The sequence below is a fragment of the Heptranchias perlo genome, chromosome 29 (assembly GCF_035084215.1).
Source record: "Heptranchias perlo isolate sHepPer1 chromosome 29, sHepPer1.hap1, whole genome shotgun sequence".
In the NCBI taxonomy this organism is placed as follows: domain Eukaryota; kingdom Metazoa; phylum Chordata; class Chondrichthyes; order Hexanchiformes; family Hexanchidae; genus Heptranchias; species Heptranchias perlo.
In genome coordinates, this window is record NC_090353.1 from 20,318,590 (window position 1) to 20,346,516 (window position 27,927).

At 40.6% G+C, this 27,927-nt stretch overlaps 1 protein-coding gene across 2 annotated transcripts; it reads left to right on the plus strand.

The window, feature by feature from the left end:
* The first annotated feature begins 5,728 nt into the window (after window positions 1-5,728).
* org (oogenesis-related gene) lies at window positions 5,729-27,927 on the plus strand. Of its 2 annotated transcripts, XM_067968700.1 has the most exons (7): window positions 5,729-5,835; window positions 5,919-5,999; window positions 10,853-11,078; window positions 13,572-13,717; window positions 20,223-20,357; window positions 21,625-21,679; window positions 27,800-27,927. In XM_067968700.1, the coding sequence occupies exons 1-7, from the start codon at window positions 5,782-5,784 to the stop codon at window positions 27,802-27,804; spliced, it is 702 nt and encodes a 233-aa protein (XP_067824801.1). In that variant the 5' UTR covers window positions 5,729-5,781; the 3' UTR covers window positions 27,805-27,927. The 2 variants fall into 2 exon arrangements, with proteins under 2 accessions (XP_067824801.1, XP_067824802.1); XM_067968701.1 differs by lacking the exon at window positions 21,625-21,679.

A 27,927-nucleotide genomic window follows, 5' to 3' on the forward strand; every position in this document is an offset into this window, starting at 1 on the left:
GAGGAAGTCTCCGAAAGCTTGTGAATTTAAAATAAAATTGCTGGACTATAACTTGGTGTTGTAAAATTGTTTACAATTGTCAACCCCAGTCCATCACCGGCATCTCCACATCTCCACTTCATTTAACAAAGCAAATAGTGGAATTAATTTACAAGGGGAAGGAAAGTAGAGAGGAGTTGACGACCTACTACTTGGCTAAAATTTTATAATTAGAATTTAGTAAAAGTCCTGGCCTTGCACTTACAAAAGACATTGATGGTCAAGAATGCTACAAAACTATCATTTAAAATCTAATGTCGAACTTTTCTCTTTTTTTGGGAGGGAGGGTTTGATTATCACCCCTCTGGGCTTCATATTCCTGGCTCTTTACAAACAGGGGCTTGACGTCTTCATTTTGTTTTTTTCTTGGATTCAAATTGAAGTGAAGAAGCAGCCATCAGATGAATGTTTTCAATTCTATATATTCAGTGCAGGATAATCCGTACTTCTCAATGAATTACAAGGGGCAGAGTTGGCATTGTAAGTTACAAAGGGGAAGCACAGACTGTTTAGGGGCATTTTTCTGATACTTTATGTAATCAATCATAAGTTTATCAAAGGGTTGCAAGTCAGAGTGGAGATTGTGCTGGCTAGATCTCTATCCATAATAAGCTGCCCAGCAACTTCTGCTTGAAAATAGACAGGAACTTCATTATAATAATCACTAAATTCAAATACCGATAAATGAAAGCAGATTAATTTTTTGGTTTTGCTGCTGAGGCTGTGCTGTGCCTTAACTATGTCGATAAAAAACAGGTGTCCAAGGTTATTAGGTTCTGACTTGATTGCACTGAAGGTTTAAAGCAATTTTGTCTGGTTTTCCAGCTGCAGTACAATTGTATTGTTCAAGGTTTATTTTTGCTTTTTTTTGACACAACTTAATTAGAATTCACTTTATAGCAAGGATATTGGCAGTTTTATTGGTCCCACTTCAACTGACTGTATGGGTATCTCATTGAGAACCCCTGTATATTCATATTATTTGGCGGAAGAAGAGGTGCAAAGGAGTTCTGCCCAGCAGGTACCAGAGTTGCACTTACTGCACCCACCATCACCGTCCAATTTGTATCCATGGACGAGCTGCACCTATTGGATTTTTCAGAGAGACCGTGTCCCTATTGGCTCCATTTGATGAGAGGCTGTGACCAAATTGTGCCGCATGCTGCAAACTGAACTCCAGTCATTCTCCACCAGAGGCATCGTTCTGCCATTAGTTGTCAAGGTCGGCGCAGCTGTCAATTTATATGGCATGTAAGGTTCCTTCTAGGGTGCTTTAGGAGATATCAGTCACACAAGATAGTCAGCAGTATACAGCTATAGAAATCAGGTGATTGATACATTGCTTGCACGAGCACATCCTCCATGGACAGCTAGCAGCAGCAGCTTGAGAACGCTGTGTATTTTTCTCAGATGACAGGAATATCTACAGAGTCCAGGAGTTAATTGATGACACCTGTGTAGCTTTTCGAACCCTGAGAACCCCTATGTATTTATATTATTTTGTGGAGAAAGAAAAAGAGCAAAGGAGTTCTGCCCAGCAGGTGAGGTCATACTAGAGCTACATCTACTGCACCCACCATTACGTCCAACTCAGTTCACCTATCTGTGTGAACCATGAGCTACATATGCAGTTCCTCTGTAACCAACCACTCAGCCCATTTCAGATTTGATCACTCATACATGCAGAGATTCTGAGACGCTCTCTTATTTCACATGCAAGCCGAGGCTCCCTGTGGAAACCTCATAAATACAGATGGCAGACCTACTGGAAAAGCTCTTAATTTAACCAGTTACTCGGTACACGGTGAGTGGGTCTTGCAGGGTTTGTCTACACAATCCAAACACTGGTCCTTACCAGTGTCCAAGAGTTGGTGAACTCTGGACGGTAACTTTTGGAAAAGTACTACAGGAACAAATTACTTTAAAGTAATTGGCACAAGTTCATACAACCTTTCCTAAGTGGAGAGCAGTTGTTGAGTTTTTCGGGTGATCAGTCCTTTGCGCTCAAGGCTGTTGTGTCTTCTTCAAAGTTGTCCTTCTTCTTGAGGTGAGCTCCTGTTGTTCTATTCTCTGACTGCAGTGCCAGTTCCGTTGCAATGTCTTCTTTTTTATGTTATTTTTGCACTTTGGGGTGTAAGTGAAGTAAGGGAAATATCATCCTGTCCAATCACCTCCTGTGATTAAGCCTCTATGATGGGCAGTTACTTCGTTCAAAACCAGGTACAATTAGCTCAGCATTTTAGAATGTAAAGGCTTCCCTTATCTGTGTTCATCTGGTTTTATGTGTCCATGATCCTAACTATCTCAACAGTTTCTCAATGGTATCAGTTCTGTGGCATGTTGACTTATTTAAAACCTCTAGAAGCTTTCCCATAGAACTCCAGTTTTAAATCAATCAAAAGACCAGCTTTTACCATGGTAACAGCAGTCCATTCTGTCTTTTTGACTGATCCTGTATCTTTCATTGTTGTCCATTGTTTCTAAGTTAATGTCCAATTTCATATTGCAAAAAGGCATTCAAATCTCACAGTCTCAGTCACTCAAGATTTAAAATCATAACTTGTTTTGATTATGGTTATTACCTGAATTATGCTTCTCTCTCAAGCTTCCCCCCACCCCGCCCAGTGAGAATTTTGTTTTGAACACTGCAGTCTTACCGAGACTGGAGATGGCTACCTGACTCTGTGTGCGCGCCTGTCAAGTAGAAAGGGTCATCTTCTGCACCATGACAAATGTTTCACAGCCTCACTCTTTGTCCTTCCAAGTTGATCTCCAGGAACACAGTTAATAACCCAAAGTATCTATAGATTTTATCAAAAGTAACACAAAAAAGCTATGAGGACAGACATGGGGATGTTTACTGAAGAAAAGAAATTTCAGGAGAGATGTTAGTGAGGTTTTCAAAGTTCTAAATATTTTTAAAGTTCCAAATAGTGAGGTTTTCAAAGTTCGAAATTGAACCCTTATAATGCATCTGCCATTCCTTTCGACATCTTAATTGTTCTAGAACTTTTAAAGTGTTGGTTAACGCTCTCATTTATCACTTGACCTTATAGCTTGGTAACATCAACAAATCTTGTAATATTCCTGCATATTATTATTGCAGTAACACATGGGTTAATTTACTGCAAGTTCTTGGAGGTTGAATGTGTTACAGCCAACATAAATCTGAGCAGTCAATTAGAGTAAACCAATACTAACTGGAGAGTGTGAAAATCGGAGTGCAGATGGAGGGAATTCAGTCTGCTTCACAGATGAAGTTCTGCAAATCATTGTGGATGGCACGAGAGACCTCAGAAATGCCCTCTCGAGGTCTTAAGGGTAAATAGCCACTAAAGGTCCAACAGATATGGAAGGCAATCATGCAGCAGGTTAACAGGGCCTCAGTGACATGATTTGGTGGTCTATAGATTGTTATTACTGGCTGTTTTAAAAGAGATTTAGTGCAGATGACAGCCTGCAAAATTATCCAATTGGCAATATTTATGTGTCTAATGTAGAATTTACTATGAGCACAATGGGGCTCTCTGCTAACTAATTGGGATATCTGGAATTATTAAGTGTACATTGTGAAAAACAGTACTCAGTTTAAAGAAAGTATTACAGATAATAGGGTAAGTTTTTGAGCAAACATTGTGCTAAAAGCTTTATGCTCTGAACACCAACAACAAAAAAAATACATTCTTTGCATGTTAGGTAGGAGAGCCTGACCTTATATGTGTAATCGGTTTCTCTCCATCCGTCAGTGTGAAGCAACTTGGATATATGAAGATGTGAAAAGAATGGGAGAGAAACGCACCATTTGATCCACTAGATGGTGCAAATTTGAGCAGAGCTCCCTCCTTCCACCCACTCCGCGCCAAATGACTAGTAATGTTAACTCCAGGGGAAGACAAGACAGTAAGAAAAAAAACGTGTGCTCCTGGTGATTTTCATTCTGATAGGCCTAGCTGAAAGTGTGGGAAACCTAATCTACCCTGAGGATCCTGCATTCGGTCGGTTCCTTAAAGGCAACCATTCTGCTTTTCAAATAAAAAAAAATGCAGCCTGAGTTAAAATGATTATGAAACAATCTCTCCCATCCATTTGATAAGACTTACTTCCAGCTCCATTGTACATATCCACAAACTGCTGAAATTGATTATTTAACTGGGAGGAACAAGTCACATTACATGTCTCGAAAGGCATTATGTGTTAGAAATGGAAGTTTTACACGAATAGAGAAAATGAAATGCTGTTGTGCCTTTGAGGCTTAAAATTAAAAGGCATTCCAAAAACTATGAAGTTATATTTATAGTTGTAATGCAATGAATTATAAATAAGTTTATTCTATTATCTTATTTTAATTTCTATATATTGTTTTTTATATCATTCTCAAGGCATTTAATCTGTGCAGAGTCTATGAAAGAAGCTTCTATTATTTTTCATTATTTCTGTAGTTAGGCGACTCATGACACACTGGGCTCTTGTTTCTGGTCAAACGCAGCCTCGAGAAACTGGTAAAGTATTTCTTAAAGAGGCTCTAAAACTTCCGTTTTTGAGATGTGACAATCTTTGATTTCGATAGCTCTGGAGAAACCATTTCTGACACTGATTCAATTGTCAGTTCTTTCCGCGTTTCAGTGTCCAACATCTGTCTAAAGTCACTAAGAGGGCCGAAAAGCTTCTACCCTTCAATTTCAATAGCTCAGGACCTCTCGGATTCATAGTTACACGGTGATTGATGTCACGTTCTTCTGCAGACTTATCGTCCTTAGATGAACGAGTTTTATTTATTATGGTGATAGTTGGATTTCCCGATGACCATTTCTGTAACTCCAATCGTGTTCAAAAAACCAGAGACCCTTCATTTGTGACTTGTGGGCTTTCGCCACGAGTCAGGAATCCATTTCTAGTGTGGAACTTTGGAAGGTGGAGCAAAAAGTATCTGCACCTTGATAATCATGACAAGAAGGAAACGATGCTTTCCGAATCCATGTCCTCTTGACAACTGACTCCGAGTCACCTCCAGTCCTGCAACAGTAATTGCCTTCTCAAACTTGATGATCTCCAATGTCCAACCCTGTTTATAACTGTTTGACCTTTCTGGATATCCAGAAATGGAGTGGATCCAAAGTTACCAATATATTCAAAGTGTTCTTTGCTCCTTTAGGGGTATTTCGCAGGAGATGATCTATGAAAAATTTTGATCAGCAGCATTTTATCTGATCGTTTAGACAATTGTTTTCTCCCGTTGAATTGTTTAAAATACAAATGCCGCAGACCCTTCAGTGTACACCCCACACCGGTCTAACCTGATTAAAATCTTGTACTTAGTGTAAATGTATACACACAGCAAGGCGCCGATTGAACCGTTACTCCTGACGTGGAGATGACTTGCTCCATCTACCGAGTGGATGGTCTTTCCATTTCCGAATTATTCGTACCGTGAGCCTGGAGATTGGGGGGAGGGGGAAGAGAGAAGGAGAGAGAGAGAGAAAGGGGCGAAGAGGGAGAAGGAAGAGTGGGAGGTGAGGGGGATAGAGAGGGAGGGGGTCTCTCCGACAGCTCTGAGTCACCTCACCACGACTACATTTGGAAATGCTGAAAGGGGCTCCCTGCCCTGCGCTACCCCTTTAAGACTCGTTAGCGGTCCCCACGGCTCACGTGTACCCGGTTGGGTTAAACCCGCTGCTGCCGGCATATTCACATTACTACTACGCTCAGAGAGGGTGGGGAGGGTCGTAGTCCTGTTCTCTTAAGATGTCCCTGCAAGAAGATATTGGTGCTAGTAAAGGTGAATGTAAAGATTTTAAGGTATGGTTGTGTATGTTTTTTTTAAGGGAGTTGACCAAAAGCATTTGTCTCCTTGGTTGCTGACTTGGGTTCTTTGTATTTAGGAGAAATGTTCAGCGACCAGAGAAGCCCCTTTGCTCACCTTCTTTGGCAAGCTGTCTCAATTCGGACCGTTGAAATACCTGGTACGTGGCTGCTTAGTGCGTACGGGCTACTGTGATCCCTGATATGTTCTGACTGTTAACGGTAACTGGAAGTTAAGGGGTTTCTCCCTCACAAATTGTCTCCATGTGTTTGAGTTGCCATCAGTTACCACGTGCTATGTGTCGTTTTCACTGGAATCAAATTGCACCGGTTTGGACTACAACTGGATTACAATGTAACGTGTTTTTATGTGTCTCAAAGCTCCTGCTTCAAGTCTTGTAAGGAGTCTTACTTGTGTTTGTTTGGAATCATTATTTTATTTACGTGCTACTGTTAGGGTTTTGGAATACTTCTAGGGCTGATAAATTTAGAAGTTGAAGGTGTAAAAGCAGCTGAATGTATGTAATACCCCAGGTTAATGGTAGTAACTAGCAAAGGAGGGTTCCTAATCCTGATTGGTATCCATTAAATCCTGCTGGACAGTGTTTGGTAAGAAGAGGATTGGAGTTAGTAGCAATGCTCTCCATGGTCCAAGTAGCCTGTTGATGTTGCAGGGTCACCCATGCAAAATGTCGACTTGGCCTTTGTTGGTGTGTGAAACCTTTTATCAGCAACAGTCGGTACCTTTTTTGGGGGTGGGAGTAGAAGAAAGGTGAAATGGTAGAAGAAAATACTACCAAGCTCAAGGGAAGGAAAAGGGAAATGCTGGCAAACTAAAATAAACAAGAAATGCACAGCAGGTCAGCAGCTGAGTAAGATTAATTGTTATAATGTTGTCTTTCCAATGCCTGTCTGAGGTGTCCTTTGTATTGCATACAGAAATTCAAACCTCTTTCAGCATTTTGAAGTAATTACATTAAATCAGATAGCTGTGTGAAGTGGTGCATTTTGGTGGGAAGAATGAGGCCACATACTGCTTGGATAATAAGAGTCTAAATGGGGTAGAGGTGCAAAGGGACCTAGAAGTACAGCTACACATCACTAAAAGTAGTCTTGCAGGTTAATTAAGCCATTTTTTTTAAAAAAAGCAAACCAAGCACTGAGTTCATTTCTAGATGGATAGAATTGAAAAGCAGAGAAGTTATGTTACCCTTGTATAGAACCATGGTTAGACCACACTTGAAGTATTGTGCACAGTTCTGGTCTCCATATTATAGAAAGGCTATAGAGACATTGGAGAGGGTGCAAAAAAGATTCATGAGGATGATACCAGAACTGATGCTATCCTTATCTAGAAAGGCTGGGGCTCTTTTCTCTAGAAAAGAGAAGGGTGACCTGATGGAGATCTTTTAAGATAATAGGGTTTTATAGGGTAGATGTAGAGAAAATGTTTCCACTTATGGGCCTGTCCAAAACTAGAGGTCATAAATATAAAATAGTCACTAATAAATCCAATAGGGAATTCAGGAGAAACTTCTTTATCTAAAGTGGTAAGAATGTGGAATGTGCTACCACAAGGAGTAGTTGAGGCAAATAGCATAGATGCCTTTAAGGAGAAGCTAGATGATAAATACATGAAGGAGAAAGGAATAGAAGGATATGCTGATAGGGTTAGATGAAGAGGGGTGGAAGGAGGTTTGTGTGGAATATAAATGTTGGCATAGACAAGTTGGGCCATATGGCCTGTTCCTGTGCAGTAAAATCTATGTAGCTGTCTCTTTCTGAAAATGATCTATTTTCTTCCCTGGTTAGTTTTTTATGAATTGTTGCTCCATAACCTCCAGTAATCATTGCTCAGCTGTAAGTCCTGCAAACATTCTCTGTTGGTGACACTGGTTTCTTCATTGTTCTGTCTAACATTTATGGTTGCTCAATCAGCCCAGTGCTATGGAATGCCCCAATCCCCTTACTTTACCATCTCTCTATCTACTTTCAAAAACTTTGTTTATATATTTTTTTAAAACTCACCTCTTTTAACTCTCTCCCCTCCCTCTTTTCCCTCCTGCTTGGCATCAGTTGTTTTCCTTTGCCCTGTAAAGCTATATGATTCTTTCTTTAATATATCTGTGTGTGTTGCTGCTTTTAACAAATGCTGAATAATCTGTGAATTTCCAACAATTTGTTCCTATGAATGAAGATGTTGTAAGTTAGCAAATCAGTTGAATGTCCTCTTTATGCTTTAGGGTAGTGTCGTCCAATATGTTAGCCATTAGCTACTTGGGAATCCAGATGTGGCTAATTGCATTTCTGAATATTTATTAGTCATTGGGCATGTGATCTCTATTCATATGACTGTATTTTAATTTTTTTTGTGCATTTGTTGGTAAAATGGTAAGATGAAAAGCAGAGTGTGCTGAGTCTTTTGATCAAGTGCTTTGCTCCCCTGCTTACCAACTGGTAGTAGATGTTAAGTAAATATACAGTGATGTCCATTTACCTGTATTGTGTGTAATGCATTTTAGCCACATGCACTAATTTTTTAGTATAAACGTATCTCACGAGCCACTGTGGCTAGTCAGCAATTTGTATTGACGACAAGACTGCTTTTAAGATTAATTAGATGACACTTTGTGGAAGACAGTCCTGTGAATTTTTTGCATGATCATTACTGCAGGTAATAGCAGCTCCATTATATTTGCCCATTTTTAAAGAATAAATGGGCACTGCACACTAATTACTATCAGCAATCTTGCACAATTTGTTCATGGGTCGGGGGGAAACACCTAGATTATCTCTGCATGAAAGCCATTTTTAGTGGATTGGGCTGAAGAACCTGCAGCTCTTGTAATTGCTTCATCAATTGGAGGCAAGTAAAGTGATGATAAGGTACTCGTCCACTTTAAGACAGTTGATTTGGTAATGGATTTTATTAGCTGCTCACTGCCTTAATCAAATCACTAATCCATGCACACAAAAAGGTCGCAAGTTTGATTCTTAGTCTATAGTGAATTAACTGTAAAATAGCCTCCGACTCACACATGAAGAATGGTAACTTGGATGAGTTATTGGAGGACAGCAAGTATCTAATGAACTATATGCCAGAGGCTATTGATGAAAGCTGGCAGGGAAGGAATGATGTTTGGTACCTAATGTGGGTGTGAAATATATGGAATATGTTTGCTGTAAAATACTACTTGGGAGTGCAGGATGCTGTATATTCAGTGAGGTCCTTTTGTAAGCGGGTGATAAGTTGAGTTGTGGCCGGGAGCAAACAGTATGAAGTCTGTTGTGTTGTGCTAGTCAGTGTTGTCCATCTTAGTTCTCAATAATATGCAGCTTGTGCATATCTTTAATTCTGCTCTGGTTTTTGCCTTTCATAAATAGTGCAATGAATATAAGCTCAGCTCAAATCCTGTACTTTAGATCTGAGTGTGTCTGTATTTTATAGTTTAGAACCAGAGAAAAGATACAGCACAGAAGGGGGCCATTCGGCCAATCATGTCCATGCCGTCTTGAAGAACAACCAGCTGCCCATTCTAATCCCACCTTCCTGCACCCAATCTGTAGCCCTGCAGCTTACAGCACTTTAGGTGCAGGTCCAGGTATGGCGAATTCCATGCACCCACCACCATCTGGATGTCCCCTCTAATCCTTCCGCCAATCAGCTTAAATCTATGTCCTCTAGTTCTTCAACTCTCTGCCAGGGGAACCAGATACTTCCTGTCTATTCTATCTAGGTCCCTCATAATTTTGTACACCTCAATCAAGTCTACCCTCAGCCTCCTCTGCTCCAAGGAAAACAACCCCAGCCTATCCGATCTCTCCTCGTAGCTGCAATTTTCAAGCCCTGGCAACATTCTTGTAAATCTTCTCTGCACTCTCTCCAGAGCAATTACGTCCTTCCTGTAATGTGGTGACCAGAACTGCGCACAATACTCAAGCTGTAGCCTTACCAGCGTTTTATACAGTTCCATCATTACATCCCTACTTTTGTATTCTATACCTTGGCTAATAACGGAAAGCATTCCATATGTTTTCTTCACAACCTTATTTACCTGTACTGCCACCTTCAGGGACCTGTGCACATCCTCTTCACTATCACCTACACGGCCAATTTTTGTGTCATCTGCAAATTTGCCAAACATGCCCCCTACATTCAAGTCCAAATCATTAATATATACCACAAACAGCAAGGGATCCAACACTGAGCCCTGTGGTACAACACTGAGCCCTGTGGTACACCACTGGAAACAGATTTCCATTCACAAAGACATCCATCATCCTTTACCATTTTGTTTCCTGTTACTGAGCCAATTTTGGATCCAATTCGCCACATTTCCCTGTATCCCATGGGCTTTTACTTTTCTGACCAGTCTGCATGTGGGACCTTGTCAAATGCCTTACTAAAATCCATGTAGACAACATCCACTGCACTGCCCTCATCAATCCTCCTTGTCACTTCCTCAAAGAATTCAATCGGATTTGTAAAGCATGACCTTCCCTGAACAAATCCATGCTGACTCCCTGATTAAACCATGCCTTTCCAAGTGATAGTTTATCCTATTAGTTTGCCCACCACCGAGGTAATACTGACCGGCCTATAATTGTTCGGCCTTTCCCTTGTACCCTTTTTAAACAATGGTATTACGTTTGCAGTCTTCCAGTCCTCCGGTTTGTTTAATGGACAAAGAAATCTTGTGTTAGACTATCTCTTGGGAGGTAAGTTTTTTTTTCTCTGGAGAAAGTCTAGTTTTTTTTGGTGGGGGGTGGAGGGAAAGAAAGAGAGGAGATAGCCCAGTGAAAATTTCAAGCTACTATAGGCAATCTTGAAGTGGCACAATGCATGGAGTCATAAGGTGCCTTTTAAAAGTAGGATATTCCTGGACCTTTAATGGCATTGAGGACTGGGTGCAGGAATCTTCTACTATCATCTCACTTTTATGTTATAGCATTTTTCAAGTAAGTTCTGGAGACATCTAAAATTCCTGAGTGTGTAAAGTCTCTGTTTTTCTAGTTCAGCATATTTCGGAGGTTGACAACTTGGGCTACTTTCTCTGCACAAGTGGAAGAGGTGAAAGCAATCAACTCGAACACTCTGCTCACAGGAAGACGTTGGGTCACGGGGAAGAAACGCCTAAGCAGACTAGCGCGGTTTGTGTTTACTATGGCACCTTGCAGACTGCAGCAAGTGCTTGGCTTCCCTGTGGCCAGCAGTTTGGGACAAGGTGAAATTTCAGATGGTAAGTTTTTTAAAATTGACTCTTAGTGATTTGGCTACTGTTATGTACAAGTATAATTTCTAGACTGTATTCTAACCAATGATCTATCATTTAAAAAGTGTGCCATTAGGCTTCTGTGATCTTGGATTAGTTTTAATATTTGGAAGTACCTTTTGGCGTAGAGGAATAAATGGGGAGCTTTGCTGTAATCTTAAGTCTCCACACAATTGGGAAGCAAGCTCTTGGATCACTCCTTGCTGATCCCCCAATAAAAGTGTTCAAACTCTTATTTTGAGAGCTTCCAATGACTTTGACTGACTCAAGTGATCTTGGGCACATATGGTTCCAATTTTGGCCAGTAGCCTGGAGTAAATGGTAGGTGATGTGATGCAGTTCTTTTGTGACTACAAGCTCATCAAACCGCTTCTGAAACCCCATTTGATAGCCAAATGAGTCAAATAATGTATTACTAATGTTGATGTGTCCTGTGATCTCACTAAGTAGACTCTAGTTGGAACCAGTCTGAAGTGTGTATTTTAGCAGGATTTTGAGAAGGCAGTGCTTATAAGAGTGGCAGGCACTTGGTCCTCTTTAAAATTGCAGCAGAACTCGTGTGCTAAAATTGCGCACAAGCCGGTTTGCATCTTTTTACACCATCCCAAGTTGGGAAGAAAGATTGGTGGGCAGCCTGCTCCCAAGCACCTACCAATGCAGTATAATTAGCTGTTTATCACAGGTCATAAGAGCTGCCAGGGATGGAATTTTTTGTCCTATCCCAGGGGCGCGACCAAAATAGAAGCCTGTTCTAAAGGGAATATCTTGCCACTGTGTGTTACAGCATGTTGGAAACGTAGTGCTAAGATACTGTTGTGACCTTGTTCTTGTGATTCTAGAACCAGTATCTGGTTTTAGAAATCTTGTGCCACAGAAAGGAGTATTGAGACTTTTTAATCTCGGTTGAAATTTTGCTGTTCAGATTGTTCCAGAATCTAACAGGAGTTCTGTTCATGTGTAAAAGGAACTCCTTCAAAAAAAATTCTGCTTTTAAAATCACTAATATAAGGAAATGCCTTTTGTGTTAATTGCTCCTGAGAGAAATTTACAACAGCCTGTTTGTGGTTAGCAGTTATTCACTTCTACAAAGTTCTGTTCAAATTTGCGATGATGTGGAGATGCCGGTGATGGACTGGGGTTGACATTTGTAAACAATTTTACAACACCAAGTTATAGTCCAGCAATTTTATTTTAAATTCACAAGCTTTCGGAGATTTTCTCCTTCCTCAGGCAAATCAGGCATTTGCCTGAGGAAGGAGAAAATCTCCGAAAGCTTGTGAATTTAAAATAAAATTGCTGGACTATAACTTGGTGTTGTAAAATTGTTTACAAATTTGCGATGGGGAAGGAGATGATTACGATTGTAGTTTATTTTATAATTTAAATTTAACCATTGGTCTGTCAAACATCCCTCCTGTTCTGTAAAACAGACACTCTGGTTTCTGCTAAGCTTTCTAGCGAAGCCATATTCCATCCAAAAAAAACCTGCTCATTCCTAACCAGCAAAGCATGTTTAGGACCACTTTGAGGGAACCAAGTCCACGTACTAGGTGTTGTTGCCTTCGTAGTAGCTTAGAGGGACTTGTGTTCCTGGCGTAGTGTCCTGCAATAACTTGTAAATGACAGGGACATTTATTTCGTACTTTCTCTTGGTTGGCGAATTTGGCTATTTTTGCAAAACTGTAGTTAATTTTACAGCTTTCTCACCTTTTTGAAGGTGAGAATACTCTTCATTTAAAAATAGCACTAGCAATGTTATGCATTTTTAGACTGCTCCCATTTTACAGTGGAGTAGAGCTCCTTTCCTCTAGAATCCTTAGAAGAAACCTTGGCTAAATGAGGCATATTCCATCTTATTATATTTGAAATAGAAGGTGTACATTTGAAAGTTTTACACATGTAGGCCTGGAATAGAGGGTTGGTGCTGCTAACGATGAATACTTGACTGGACATTCTTTTCACATGAGGGTGCTTTAAGCTGTAGTGGGTTCCCTTCTTCTCTTCCCAGTCTCTCTCCTCCCCCCTCATTGTGAGATTGTATGCTTTGCTGTAGCAATTGCTGTAGCAATTGCTGCATCTAGCAATTCTGTAGGCCCAAGCTTGATTTCTGTCATCTTAAATCTGTTGCTATCTTTTCATGGCACAGGCAAGTGTTCTTCCAACAGTGCTATTTAGGTGGTTTAATGTGTAATTTGCATGATATCTTGTATTAATTCAATGGGCTAGTGCAGATCCCTATCTAAAGTCTTGAAATTGGAAAGATAATTCACTTTCCATAGCTTACAAATTCAGATACCTTGTACAAAACAAACTTGAATCGTAAATCTAATTAGTCAATATTCATCCCAAGTGTAGTCGCTACATAATTGAGTTTTGCTTCCTTTGATCTGCATATGGAACTGCTGTAAATGCAGTTTTTTACCTGCATTTCTGTGCTATAACTTCATAAATTCATTTTAGAACTAAGATCATCACCAAATAAACCATGTGGCAAAGGCAGCAAAAGGAAACAAGATGATGTAGACGATGAAGAACTCTGCTGGATCGAATCTTTATCCTGTGACCTACCAGAAGATGATGATTTAGTGGAGGATCCCACTTATGAGGTATTGATATATATGTCCCACTTAATGCTGTAGGATTATTTGTAATCTCCTAAATTGTAATAGGCCCTAAAGTTATGCACCACGATCGCCAAACTGCATACGTTTGATTTCTCCTGAGGATGGTATGTTGTGTTAGCGTATGACTTAGTTTTCCCTCCTTAAATAACAAACACAGGCCATTTGTGATGCTTCTGCTGCCAGTTACACCATTGCATTTTACACAATAGATTTCTCCATGCTGCACTGTTAATTTAATTGCTTATTAAATTGGCATTTTTAATAGGTTTACTTGCAGGGAGTGGAAGGAGGTAACAAATAAAAGCAGCAGATAATCTCTTTTTCTTCTCTCTCCTCTTTCTCCACCGCCCACCGCCCACACACACACACACACACACACACACACACACACACACACACACACACACACACACACAAAAAATAAATAACTAAAAAGTCCAAGATTAGTGCAAACAACTTTGCTACCAGATCTGACACCTAGAAGTGCACAACATTAACATGGTTTGACTTCACCACCTCCTGTTTGAAGTATCTGGAACTATAGGCACAAATGCATGTCTATTGCTCTGGATGGCTACCCTAAAACCTATTTTAAATGTTCCACAATGGGTTAGTTCCACAACATTGTTTAATAACCTGCTTTTAGACTAAAATATCTTGTCATTAGGTAATTGGCCTTCTGAATGAATTGCCATTTGAACATGTCAAAGGCTAGGGCATAGAAACATGGTCCATTCCTGAACCAGCACTACTATCTTTACCTTGTGCTGATGAGATGTAGCCAAACTGGAAAGCAAACATGGAACAGGCTTTTTCAATTCTTTTCATTTCCTTTTAAACCAAAAGCTCAAAGATTAAACATTAGAGGAAGGAGGCAATAGCCTTCACACAGTACTTCTGATCGCCATGATTATTGCCTGAGTTATTGTCTCCGAAGTTTATAATTACATGATCCCTAAGCAGCCCCACCCTTCTACTCTTTTTATATGGTTATAAAAGACTTTTGGGTTGCCTTTTATGTTAGCTGCTAAGTTCAGTTATTAGTGACTTGGGGAAGAGTTTTTCAGGGCAGATGCAGGAGGAAGGGGGACAGGGGGATGTGGGTGGGGTGAGGAATACAACAAAGTGATTGGCGATGGTCTTGTCTGTGATCGAGATGATTTGAGTGAAGAGGCCACCTGAGGTGGCAAGGTTGAGGGGGGTTCATGAATGTGGTTAGGAGAGTTTACATGAAGGGAGAAGTTTAAGGAGCACAGAAAGGCAGTGAGAGTAAGGTAAGGTGAGTGGAGATGGAGATTGAAATGAAGGGAGGAGGCAGTAGCCTTCACACAGTAATTCTGATAGCCATGATTATTGTCTCAAGTTTATAATTACATGAGGTGCCTGATGTTTGTGTTCTTACCTCCCTTTTTAGTGGATTTTAATTTCTATCAAGGTATGGGTGTTGGGGAATTTTACACTTGTAGCCATGTTGAAAGCATTTATTCCTATGTCAAGTTGTGTTTTAGATGCAGAATTCAGCAGTGTGTCTTGGCCTCAGCATTTCTTCCTAATAAGTTAGTGTGATTCCTCCTTCAAGGAGATGGATTGGGTTCAGAGTAGACACATTCGCATGAGGGGGAAAAGAAGGCCATCCAATGCTGGAGCTCCCTGGAGGAGTAAAGATAGAGATTAAAATGAAACTGAAAAAAGAGGCGTATGAAAAATGTAAGGTTCATAATACAGTAGAGAACCAAGCTGAGTACAGAGATCATCTAAAAAAGGAAATGAGGGGCAGAGAGATATGAGAATAGATTAGCAGCTAACATAAAAGGCAATGCAAAAGTCTTTTATAAACATATAGAGTAGAAGGGTGGGGCTGCTTGGGGACCAAAACAAATAATCATTGGAGGCAGAGGGCTTGGCTTTTTTTATTTGTTCATGGGATGTGGGCGGCGCTGGCAAGGCCAGCATTTATTGCCCATCCCTAATTGCCCTTGAGAAGGTGGTGGTGAGCCGCCGCCTTGAACCGCTGCAGTCCGTGTGGTGAAGGTTCTCCCACAGTGCTGTTAGGGAGTTCCAGGATTTTGACCCAGCGCCGATGAAGGAACAGCGATATATTTCCAAGTCTGGATGATGTGTGACTTGGAGGGGAATGTGCAGGTGGTGTTGTTCCCATGTGCCTGCTGCCCTTGTCCTTCTAGGTGGTAGAGGTCGCGGGTTTGGGAGGTGCTGTTGAAGAAGCCTTTGTTTGCTGCACTGCATCTTGTAGACGGTACACTGCAGCCACAGTGTGCTGGTGGTGAAGGGAGTGAATGTTTAGGGTGGTGGATGGGGTGCCAATCAAGCAGGCTGCTTCGTCCTGGATGGTGTCGAGCTTCTTGAGTATTGTTGGTGCTGCACTCATCCAAGCAAGTGGAGAGTATTCCATCACACTCCTGACTTGTGCCTTGTAGATGGTGGAAAGGCTTTGGGGAGTCAGGAGGTGACTCACTTGCTGCAGAATACCCAGCCTCTGACCTGCTCTTGTAGCCACAGTATTTATGTGGCTGGTCCAATTAAGTTTCTGGTCAATGGTGACCCCCAGGATGTTGATGGTGGGGGATTCGATGATGGTAATGCTGTTGAATGTCAAGGGGAGGTGGTTGGACTCTCTTGTTGGAGATGGTCTTTGTCTGGTGTGTATGTTACTTGCCACTTATCAGCCCAAGCCTGGATGTTGTCCAGGTCTTGTGCATGCAGACATGGACTGAGGTACTAAATGAATATTTTTCATCTGTCTTCGCTGGCAGCATCCTCTTTATGTCACAGTAAAGGAGGAGGTAGTAGAGAAATTGGATAGGATAAAAATAAATAGATGAGGCACTTAAAGGGATGGCAGTACTCAAAGTAAAAAGTGTCACCCAGTCCAGACAGGATGCATCCTAGGTTACTGAGGGAAGTAAGGGTGGAAATTGCGGAAGCAATCTGGCCACAATCCTCCTTTTAGATATGGGAGTGGTGGAGGATTGTAAATGTTACACCCCTGTTCAAAAAAAGGAGGGGGATACACCTGGCAACTACAGGCCACTCTGCCTAAAGTGGCTGACAGAGGCAATAATCCAGGACAAAATTAATTGGCATTTGGAAAAGCATGGGCTAATGAATGAAAGTCAGCACGGATTTGTGAATGGCAAATCGTGTTTGATTAACTTGAGTTCTTTGAAGTAACAGGGTTGATGAAGGTAGTGTGGTTGGGTTTCAAAAGATGTTTGATAAAGTACCACATAATAGGCTTGTTAGCAAAATTAAAGCCCATGGGATTAATGGGACAGCAGCAGTGTGAGTACAAAATTAGCTAAAGGACAGAAAGCAGAGTAGTGGCGAACAGTTTTTCAGACTGGAGGGAAGTAAACACTGGTGTTCCCCAGGGGTTGGTATTAGGAACACTGTTCTCTTTGATATATATTAATGACCTGGACTTGGATATAGAGGGTATAATTTCAAAGTTTGCAGATGAAACAAGACTTGGAAATGTAGCAAACAATGAGGAGCATAATAGCCTTCGAGAGGACCGAGACAGACTAGTGAAATGGGCAGACACATGGCAGATGAAATTTAACACGTGTGAATTGATACATTTTGGGAGGAAAAATGGAGAGGCAATATAAACTAAATGGTGCAATTTTAAAGCCAACCAAGAAACAGAATACCCATCCCATTGTTCTTCACTTGATTTTAATTGTGGATAAATGACACAACAGCTTAGCACACTGTTCTCCCAGCCCCCTGTGGTTGAGGTTCTTGTGCCACACTAAGTAGGATTGCCAACAGTCCCTTGGCATAAAGTAAAAATGTGTGTTTGCTACCCACTCAGTTTCTTGGAACTGGCTGGAGTTCTTTTTGGATAAGGAGAGCGGATAAGACATTGGCCTGCTGGGCGAGCCTGATGCTAATCAGCTCTAGGTTTACATTAATGCAAATTCGGAGCCTGATGGAAGCTGATTGCTTCTCTAGACTGTTAGGACTTTTCTGGTGCTTGAGGTGATCCATAGTTGCTTTCTATCCTCCATTCTCCCCTCCCCAGCTTTGGTGTCAGGTCTTTTGTGAAACTTTTCTTGATGGTATGCTTCCTTGCAGCTGAGTGTGTAGGAAATTGTTCACCTCTGCTTTTGGCACTCTCTGGCTGTGTGGGAATCTTAAGTTATGTGGAATGTAGTGATGTGCAGGAACCTGTTGTTCTCTCCTGAGGAGTGTGGGGCAGACAATGTGCTTCCCCACTCCACTACCCACTAAGAGATACTAGAAGATTAAACTCGCCCATTTGTCAATTATTGGACTTTAGATATGTCTGTCCGTCCCTCCCTCCCAGGGACAACTGAGTCCGAATCTGCCAAGAACAGGATGACTTTGCACCTCACTTGGCTTGGTGACTATCCTATTTTATGAAAGAAGCCTAGAATCCTCTGTCCATTAGAACATTCTTTTCTCCCCATTCCACTCTCCAAACTTCTTGGCTTCCTGTGAGCTTATTGTTTGTTTTTAATTTGAAAGGGAAGCTGATTATCTAGTTACTGGTTTTAAACTCGATGGATGAACCTGAGACACTGGTTGTGGAACAGGTTTTTCAGTAACTGAGGTAAAAGGCTGTGCCCAATAGGGCAAGAATTATCAAAGTAGAGGTTGATCAGGAATAAGAAAATGATGCAGTTCTGAGTCTCATTTGAAGGGGTATTTCTTTTAGCTTGGGCAGTTGGTCTGTCTTTCTTTCAGTCTGAATTGGAGTGTTTCTCATTGGGTTGATTGCAGTGCCTTGATCTAAAGCTTTTTGCTTTTCCTCTGCTTGTGGTCCATAGTCCATTTCCATATGCACTTCTACTTTCTGGCAGGTAGAAAATCTGGGCTTAGTTGAGCGATGCTGTTAAGTATCACTCCTACCTGGTGGGCTTAACCTGAAGCAAATCCTTAAGAGTATCTGCAAAGTTGCTGTACGCATCCGCACACATTCATTAAAGCAATGTTGCTTGGATTAGTTGGTTTTTTTTAACAGGTGAGTGATTTTGTTCCTGCTCCTTTGCAGTGGGCTTTCCTTTTTTTTTGTATTGCTTTGTTACCTTCCTGCAGAGTATGGTGAAAATAAGATGAAAAGTAAAGAAGATTACTACATGGTCACTCTGCTATCCCCATTTCTTTGCTAGGGATTGTTATAATCCAATTTTGCCATTTTATTCTCTTCTCTTAAAGGCCCATCAAAATAAACTTTATGCTAAGTGGGACTATAATTGTATGGTCTCATCTAACACTTCTCTCGTCAGTGACACTATTACCAAGTGGGTATTCATTCAAACTTGTTGCATTTCTTTGAGGCAAAAGACCCACTTTATCAACAATTTCATATGTGATTGAGATACTGTATTGCATTCTTCGCATCTATATAATTGCATCTTGTGTGTAAAATCATCCATTACGCTTATGATTGGCTTAAATAGCAACTGTCTGTTTAGTTAACTCTGCTACCATCTCCAACAAGAGTCTAACCACCTCCCCTTGACATTCAATGGCATTACCATTGCCAAATCCCCCACCATCAACATCCTAGGGGTCACCATTGACCAGAAACTTAATACTGTGGCTACAAGAGCAGGTCAGAGGCTGGGAATTCTGCAACGAGTGACTCACCACCTGACTCCCCAAAGCCTTTCCACCATCTACAAGGCACACATCAGGAGTGTGATTAAATACTCAACACTTGCCTGGATGAGTGCAGCTCCAACAACACTCGAAGCTTGACACCATCCACGACAAAGCAGCCCACTTGATTGGCACCCAATCCACCACCCTAAACATGCACTCCCTTCACCACCGACACATTGTGTACCCTCTACAAGATGCATTGCAGCAACTCGCCAAGGCTTCTTCGACAGCACTTCCCAAACCTGCAACATCTACCACCTACAAGTACAAGGACAACAGGTGCACGAGAACACCACCTGCACGTTCCCTTCCAAATCTCACACCATCCTGACTTGGAAATATATTGCCATTCCTTCGTTGTCACTGGGTCAAAATCCTGGAACTCCCTACCCAACAGCACTCTGGGAGAACCTTCACCACACGGACTACAGCGGTTCAAGAAGGCAACTCACCAACACCAAGGGCAATTAGAGATGGGCAATAAATGCTGGCCTTGCCAGCAACTCCCACATCCCATGAATGAATTTTTTTTTTTAAAGTTGTCAATTGCAAGTGAGGAGCTCAATCAAATTGTTCAGTTTGGGCTACCAGTTGGGAACCAGCAAAGTTGGTTTGTGTTGGGAATGTCCAGTTTGATTTGATCAAAACAATAGCAGGTTCTTTATTTTAATCTTTAGAAAACCAAAGACCTTTATTTGTGGAGAAGACTGTTTTAGCATTCTAGTTAATTGTGCTATTCTGTTCTCTGCTTGTTAAGGTAGTACTATATTTGAACTTGGTTTTGGTAATGGATTCCATTTTCAAACTGATGTTTTATGTTTGCAATTATATTTAGCCTAGCAAATACTACACTGATTCTGAGGATATCAGTGAGGAACACAGGGAATGTAATGATACAGAGACAGACCTGGAAGTAGAAGAGACTGGAAGCCCTGGCTTAATGAGGCTGAAAGAAACTCCTTGCCATGAGGTAAGAACTTGATATTTTGCACAATGGAAAATATTGCCATTTGGAGTAATTGCAGTGAGGAAGATGTTTCACATTGCTATTGCCCTCGAGATTCCTGTTCATTGTAAAGGACAGCTTTCCTAGTTATTGCTTCTTGTCTGGCTACAAACAAAACATTAAAATGGCAATCATGTTTAAAGGAAAACTGTATTCTGCTGATCTGCCCCATAATCCTAAATTCTATAAAATGATCTGTCTTCATCGGCTGGATGTTCAGAACTGCTGTGAGGTGGTCTGGGGACCAGAACTGCCTAGTGTGGTGTAACACTTCATTCCTGTGAACTGAAGGCAGCCCTTCATACTGTTAATGCTGTACAAAGTGTCTGTTCTCAACATTCTCTCAATCTGCATTGAACAACACTTAAGTATAAAATTTTACAAGGAGTGATTATGATATCAGTGATATCTCACTTTGTCGCATTGAATATTATGGCAATTCAGAAGTTTACTTTGTCTTTTTAAGCCAGTTACTGTTTGATATTTTCAGTACTTGACTCAGATTTGATGCATGCTACTTTAGCTGTCAACTTGTGTTCCAACAATGTTGCAGCATCACTGTGAGCCACATCTTGTCCTGGATTTTATTTTGCCTTTCTCTCTTTAGAACTGGTATATATGTATTAGCCTGTACTTTTCTTCTCTGCCCCCCCACCAAAAAAAAATTGGTGTAAGGAGGATAATGCTACATTTCTTGTACCATTTGCCTGAATTTTTCTAACAAGCCTCTTGAGGCACCACATCAAACGCCTTTTTGAAAATCAATATACGCCACCTCTACTGCATTCCCTTATCCAAATTGGTCACATCTTCAAAAAGTAAATGTCAGTCACTACTTGCCTTTAACTAACTGATTTGTGCTGGCTGTCTTTGATTAACCTGCATTTCTAATTTTATCTCAAGTTATGGATTCTAAAAGATTGCCCACAACTGATATCAGACTAACTAGTCTATAGTTACCTGATTATCCTTTTCTCCCTTCTTGAACAAGGGGTTGCATGGGCTGAGACTCAAGAGTAGCCAAATTTGCATATTTGAGGATTGAGAAGTTGTAGCTAGCAGAAGGAAGAGATAACATTATCCCATTAATCTGGGCTGCATTTGGGCTTTGTGGTGACCGGACTATTTTGCAAAAGGCTGCCATCTTACCTCCTGAATGTAAGGTTCTTAAGAAATTTAAGATGCATATTTTAAGCTAAATATTGAATAATGTAATTTCTACACTCTCTAGGAGAATGAAAATGGTGCACCTTGCATTGATTCTGAGGAACATATCAATTCAGGAGGTAAGATTTTAAAGTCTCTTGGCATCAATACTTATTTGAAAGAGTAGGAATAAATGGGTCTTTTTCAGGTGGCAGGCAGTGACTAGTGGGGTACCGCAGGGATTAGAGCTTGGGCCCCAGCTATTCACTATATATATCAATGATTTGGATGAGGGAACCAAATGTAATATTTCCAAGTTTGCTGACGACACAAAACTAGGTGGGATCGTGAGTTGAGGAGGATGCAAAGAGGCTTCAAGGCAATTTAGACAAGTTGCGTGAGTGGCAGATGCAGTATAATGTGGATAAATGTGAAGTTATCCACTTTGGAAGAAAAAACAGAAAGGCAGAGTATTATTTAAATGGTAGATTGGGAAATGTTGATGTAGAAAGGGACCTGGATGTCCTTGTACACCAGTCACTGAAAGCAAATATGCAAGTGCAGCAAGCAGTTAGGAAGGCAAATGGTACGTTGGACTTCATTGCAAGAGGATTTGAGTACAGGAGCAAGGATGTTTCACTGCAGTTATACAGGGCCTTGGTGAGACCACACCTGGAGTATTGTGTGCAGTTTTGGTCTCCTTACCTAAGAAAGGATATACTTGCCACAGAGGGAGTGCAGCAAAGGTTCACCAGACTGATTCCTGGGATGGCAGGACTGACGTATGAGGAGAGATTGGGTCGTCTCTGCCTGTATTCACTAGAGTTTAGAAGAATGAGGGGGGATCTCATTGAAACATATAAAATTCTGAGAGGGCTAGACAGACTGGATGCAGGGAGGATGTTTCCCCTGGCTGGGGGGTCCAGAACGAGGGGTCACAGTATCAGGATACAGGGTAGGACATTTAGGACTGAGATGAGGAGAAATTTCTTCACTTGGAGAGGTGAACCTTTTGGAATTCTCTATCACAGAAGGCTGTGGAGGCCAAGTGACTGAATATATTTAAGGAGCTAGATAGATTTCTGGACACAAAAGGCATGAAGGGTAATGGGGAGGGAGCGGGAATATGGTATTGAGATAGAGGATCAGCCATGATCATATTGAATGGCGGAGCAGGCTCGAAGGGCCGAATAGCCTACTCCTGCTATTTTCTATGTTTCTATTTTGCCAAAAGCACATTGCTTTTGACTTTGTCTAGATAATAGAAAATACTAGCCTGTCACAATCTACCATTGACTGAATACACTACAATTCATAACAGGTTTTACAACTGCATTTTTCAAGACACCAAAAACTGGTTTATATATTAGTTACAGAATTATTAAAATTGGGAATAAAGACAAAGTAACGTTCCACCACTCTTGTAGATAGTTACTTTTGAAGACTTCAAGAAAAACTCATAGAAGCAGCAAATGTCCTTGCCTGACTCTTCATGACATAAGCAGCTGTCTCTTTTGGTGACCTTTTTAACTAGTCTCTTGCATATAGGGTATTACAAGAAACCTCATTTTAATTGCTAATGTTTTTATTGGAGCTCATTCCAATTTGTGACAGCTGATTGAATAGGTCGTACAAGATTGGTATGGGACTAGAGAACATTTCTTGGGCAGAGTATGGGCAGAAAGATTTCAGTATAAAATGTTCCTGCCACTTGGTATCAAGTTCAGACTTTGTGGAATCTGTCAGTCTCAAGTGGTCCACATTTTTTATGATTTTGAAGAGGCAGCAAGGGGCTCTTGGTAGTGTCCAATTCTTGCTTTAAAACAGTGCTAGTTGGTGAAGGGCTGATGCCATGTGGCACTGAAGTATCTGCCTTCAAATTAGTTTGATCTTGCTGAGCCAGATAACCACTTTCAGTCTTTGGATTTACAATGGGGAGTTGAGTGATGCACCACTTCCTAGGGATTATCCTGGGTAGATCAAAGTTTGTTTTCAAAATGTTTTTTTGATGTCTACTGTTCCTCCAGGCTTTCTTATCTAGCTGAATCTTGGGTTTATTGGCGTTTTGAACCAGACTCTTTGCAATTGTGGCATCTTACATGACCCTGAGCTGAGCTTCTGACCCCACACCCTTTCCATCACAGATTGCCTACCTCTGCCTCTAACATCATCCACCTCAGCCCACCTGCTGCTGAAACCCTCATCCATGCCATTGTTGCCTCCAGACTCAACTATTCAAATACTCTCCTGGCTGGCCTCTCATCCTCTGCCCTCTAAACTTCAGCTCATCCAAAACTCTGCTGCCAGTATCCTACCCTGCACTAAGTCCTGCTCATGCTGCCCTACATTGGCTCCAGGTCTCCTAAACCTCAAATTTAAAATTCTCATACTTTTTTTATTTTTAAAACTTTTCATGGCTTTGCCCCTATGTCTATGCTCCAGCCCTCAACTCTGCATTCCTTCAACTATGGCCTCTTGTTTCCCCCGCTTCCTTCGCCCTATCATTAGCGGCTTTGCCTTCAGTTGTCTAGGCCCTCAGCTCTGAAATTCCCTCCCTCTTCCCCCTAAGACCCTCCTTTAAATCCACCGCTTAGTCAACCCTCCTAATATCTCCTTTGGCTTGGCAGCTTTTTTTTCCTGATTACACTTCTGCAAGGTGCCTTGGGATGTTTTTTCAATGTTAAAATCAGGAGGCTACTGCAGGAATTGTCTTGTGCTCATGCATGCTCGCTCTCATCCATGGTTCACCCAACTCCCTGTTGTACCATCATATCAATGATTGGGAACAGAAAGAATAATAAGGGAAATTTGAAGCCTTTTTTGGAAGTGTCTCTAGGGTAATTTTTAAATTTGATTCTTTATGCTTCCCCTTCCTGTCAACAAATTTGTGGCACATGAGCTTTTCATGAATATTTAATGGTAATATCGTTGAATATTCCTTTTGTATTTTCAGAACTCTAATGCCTGGGTAAATAGAATATCGCCTTTTTGTAAAACCAGTTTCACTTCAGACTAGATGAAAGTCTTGCACCTTGTTGCATGTATTACTGGTATTCAGAGAATCTTGCACTACTTGTAATGCTAGGGATTTATGGTATCGGGATGAGCAGTTTAATTTTTCATTGGACATTTAAGCCCTTGCTCCTATAGCACGGGACACCATTTGGATCATATCTGCTGGCTCTTTGCTAGAGCAACCCAAATCTAATCTTGCTGTTGCCCCATAGCCCTGAATCTTACTCTGCTTCAAATATTTATCCACTGTTCCCTTAAACAATGCAATGGTTCCTGTGTAAACTGCTCACTGTGGTTAAAACATTCCATGCTCCAACACCATCTGCATAAAGACCTTTCTCCCAGTGCCTCTCCTCACTCTTGGTGACCATTTTAAATTGATGACCCCTTCCCCTCTTTTCCCACACCTCCTTGTCACTGACTCTCCAACCAAAGGAAACTGTCTTTTCTCTATTCACCCTACTACTAATATCCTCTTAACTGTCTCTGCTCACGTTTCTCCTTATAACTATAGCTTCCAAAGCCTGGCATCATTCTGGTGACTTTATGCTGCGCCCACTCTGGCTTTAACTACCTTTACTGTAGTGGGGTACCCAACATGCATGCAACACTCTGGCCTAACCATTGCCTTGCACAAATATATCATTACTTTCCTTTTGTAATCTATGCTCCTATTTAGTAAACCCAAACTTCTATTTGCCTTTTTTTATGGCTCTATCTATCTATACTTGCACTTTTGGAGTATTGAACCCCAAGGTATCCACACATCCTTCCATGTCTTTCTGTTGAGGGTATGCTCCCACTCCTTGTTTGTACTAAAATTTATTGTTTCCCACTTCTCCAGATTAAGTTTGCCCATTCAGCGAAACTTTTTTCTACTTTTCTTCCACCCTCCACACACGTCTTTGCAGTCTGCTTGCTGTTTGCTGTACTCCTTCTGTGGACCAAATGTAATTTCCAGTATTGTGAATTTGAAAGTTGCTTGAAGAAATGTTTTTTTCATCTGATTTTTGAAGGAATTTAGTGAACTGGTTTAGCTGGGAGTCTGTTCACTTCCCCTCTTGGTAAAGGAGGAGACAAATTTCTTCTAATCTCAGTCTGTAATTTTATAATTTCAAGTTTATCTAAATTTGATACAAGAGTTGTAAAACTAGTTGAGGGGATAATGAAACTGAGAGGTTGAGGATATTTTGAGTTTTTCAAAAGACTGATTGGGTGAATAGGGAAAGACTATTTCCTCTGGATGTAGATACAGGGCTGTGGGAAGACTGAAGAATAATTGGATTCGGTTTGGTTTTCCCGAAGAACTGGCACAGGTACAATAGATCAGATGGTCTCTCTTGCTGTAAACCACTAATGTTCCTGTGATTCTGATTTCATAAATTAGTGAAGCCCCTTTTATTCCAGTGTTTGAGATGTTTTGGTATAGTCGGCAAAGCACTTCATGTTGACTGATGCTTTCAGTGAAAAGCCAGTGAGCATTTTGTTTCTCCAATGTTCATTGTCTTGCAATTATCCACAGGTGGGGGAGAATCTTAAACCTAATGGGTCCAAATCTCTCTCTGCCATTATTCCCCTTGTATGACCCTGTATAATTATAAACTTAATGTTGGTAAAGTACTTTTTGTGTATTTGTGAATAGGAAATGAGCCCTGGTCAACATTGGTGAGCCAGGTTATTCTTGTTTCCTTCTATGTAGTTAATTTATATAAAGCTTGCCTTTTGAGCTGCAATGAAGTATCAAATGCACTTTGAAAATCCAAGTGAACCATCCACTTAATGTGTCCTTGATTCTACTTCCCATTGTGGGTGTTGGCTAATTCTTTTGCTTCAAAGCACTGCTTGCTGTTCTCCATTTAATGGGTGTAGTTCTGGAGCACATTCTGTTTGTTTGATTTTCTAAATTGTATCCCACCTTTTTGATTTCAGTAAGTTAATTTATTGTACCTGGGTCAGGTAACCCTTAAATTGTAAAACATGCTTTATTCTTGGATTCCTGCAACAAAATGACTGGACCTAGAATTTTTCTTGGCTTCACTAGCAGAGCTATTGTGGATTCACCTGGTAGCTTTCTGATCTTGTATTTCAATCAGATTTAATCCTTTTTTAACATCTCATCTTTAATGCACGATATATGATGGGATGTGTACCAATACTGCAAATTTAGGGGTTAATACTAACTATTCTCGATGATTGCTTAACATTTCTTTTTGTTAACCAATGTTGGAATGAGCTGAAAGTAGCACACAGAAGGGAGTTTCACTAAACCTATTACAATCCTGTAAGCATGTAACCATATGGTGTACTTGCTGAGAAATCTGTGGTTTGACTCAGACGTCAAAGTACTACTGCCTAATGGGATGGGCAACTGAAAGCTAAGACTGTCTCTTCAGCTGGCTCAACTTAGTGAGATTTGTATAAAACTTCAAATGTAATTAAGAAAATTGGAAATCTAAAAATGGGAAATAAACATCTGATCCAATTATATCTGAAAGAAAAGCAAGGTTAATTGAACAAGTTGTTTTTCAATATTCGAGTGTCTGAATACATTTGCTGGATGTAAAATGTTTTGCAGGAGGCATTGAGTAGAGGAGTATAGTTTTAGTTGACTTTCTGTCTAATCATTTTTGAAATTCCCCACCCCATCTATAATTCAGTGTTTATGTGCCACTTAACTGCATGGCTGAGCAGAGAGAAGTATGACATTAATTGTTAATCCAGTTCAATCAAACTGAATAGCAACAATGGACTGATGTGGGTATAATTGTTCTTTGTGAAACTTTGCAATAATGATGATAATGGCATAAATTGCCAGTTTAGCCCTTTTCACAATCTATAATTGGCCTGTATTCACAACATATGGTCTTAGTCACCTGCTTGATTTCACTTCTGTTTTCATTGGAATAAAGGGAGTTGAAATATACGTGTTTGTGGCATTAGTTTACAAGTTCCTACAGGCCTGGCACTGTGCAGTTTGTATTTCCACACCTATTCCCATAGATGTAGAAGGTGCATGTTAACTGACTGTGATTTCTACCTACCACTGTAAAGGAAAAGCCAAAATGTATCTGAAGTAGCTCTTGAACTGGTAATCAGCCACTTGTACAACACTTTATCCTATCCTATGGCACTTGGGACAAATATTTTTGTAATTTTATGTAGTGTACTTTTTGACCTGCTCCTGATAAAACATTTGAATGTGTTTCCTTTTCCCTATAGTAAATTCATCTTCTTTTTGTTTGCAGATTGAGAAGCTGAGATTAACTCTGACTTTCTCCTTTAAATATTTGTGAACTTTGTAATTTGAAGCAACTGGACTTTTGTATATTCAGTTTTGTATATTGAACTTTAATAAAATTGAATTCATGATTAA

Excerpts from the sequence above, each read along its gene's own strand:
- org (XM_067968700.1), top strand. The coding sequence starts at position 5,782 with ATGTCCCTGCAAGAAGATATTGGTGCTAGTAAAGGTGAATGTAAAGAT. Across the intron at positions 6,000-10,852 it reads TCGGACCGTTGAAATACCTG|TTCAGCATATTTCGGAGGTT; the intron begins GTACGTGGCTGC and ends CTGTTTTTCTAG. Across the intron at positions 11,079-13,571 it reads ACAAGGTGAAATTTCAGATG|AACTAAGATCATCACCAAAT; the intron begins GTAAGTTTTTTA and ends AATTCATTTTAG.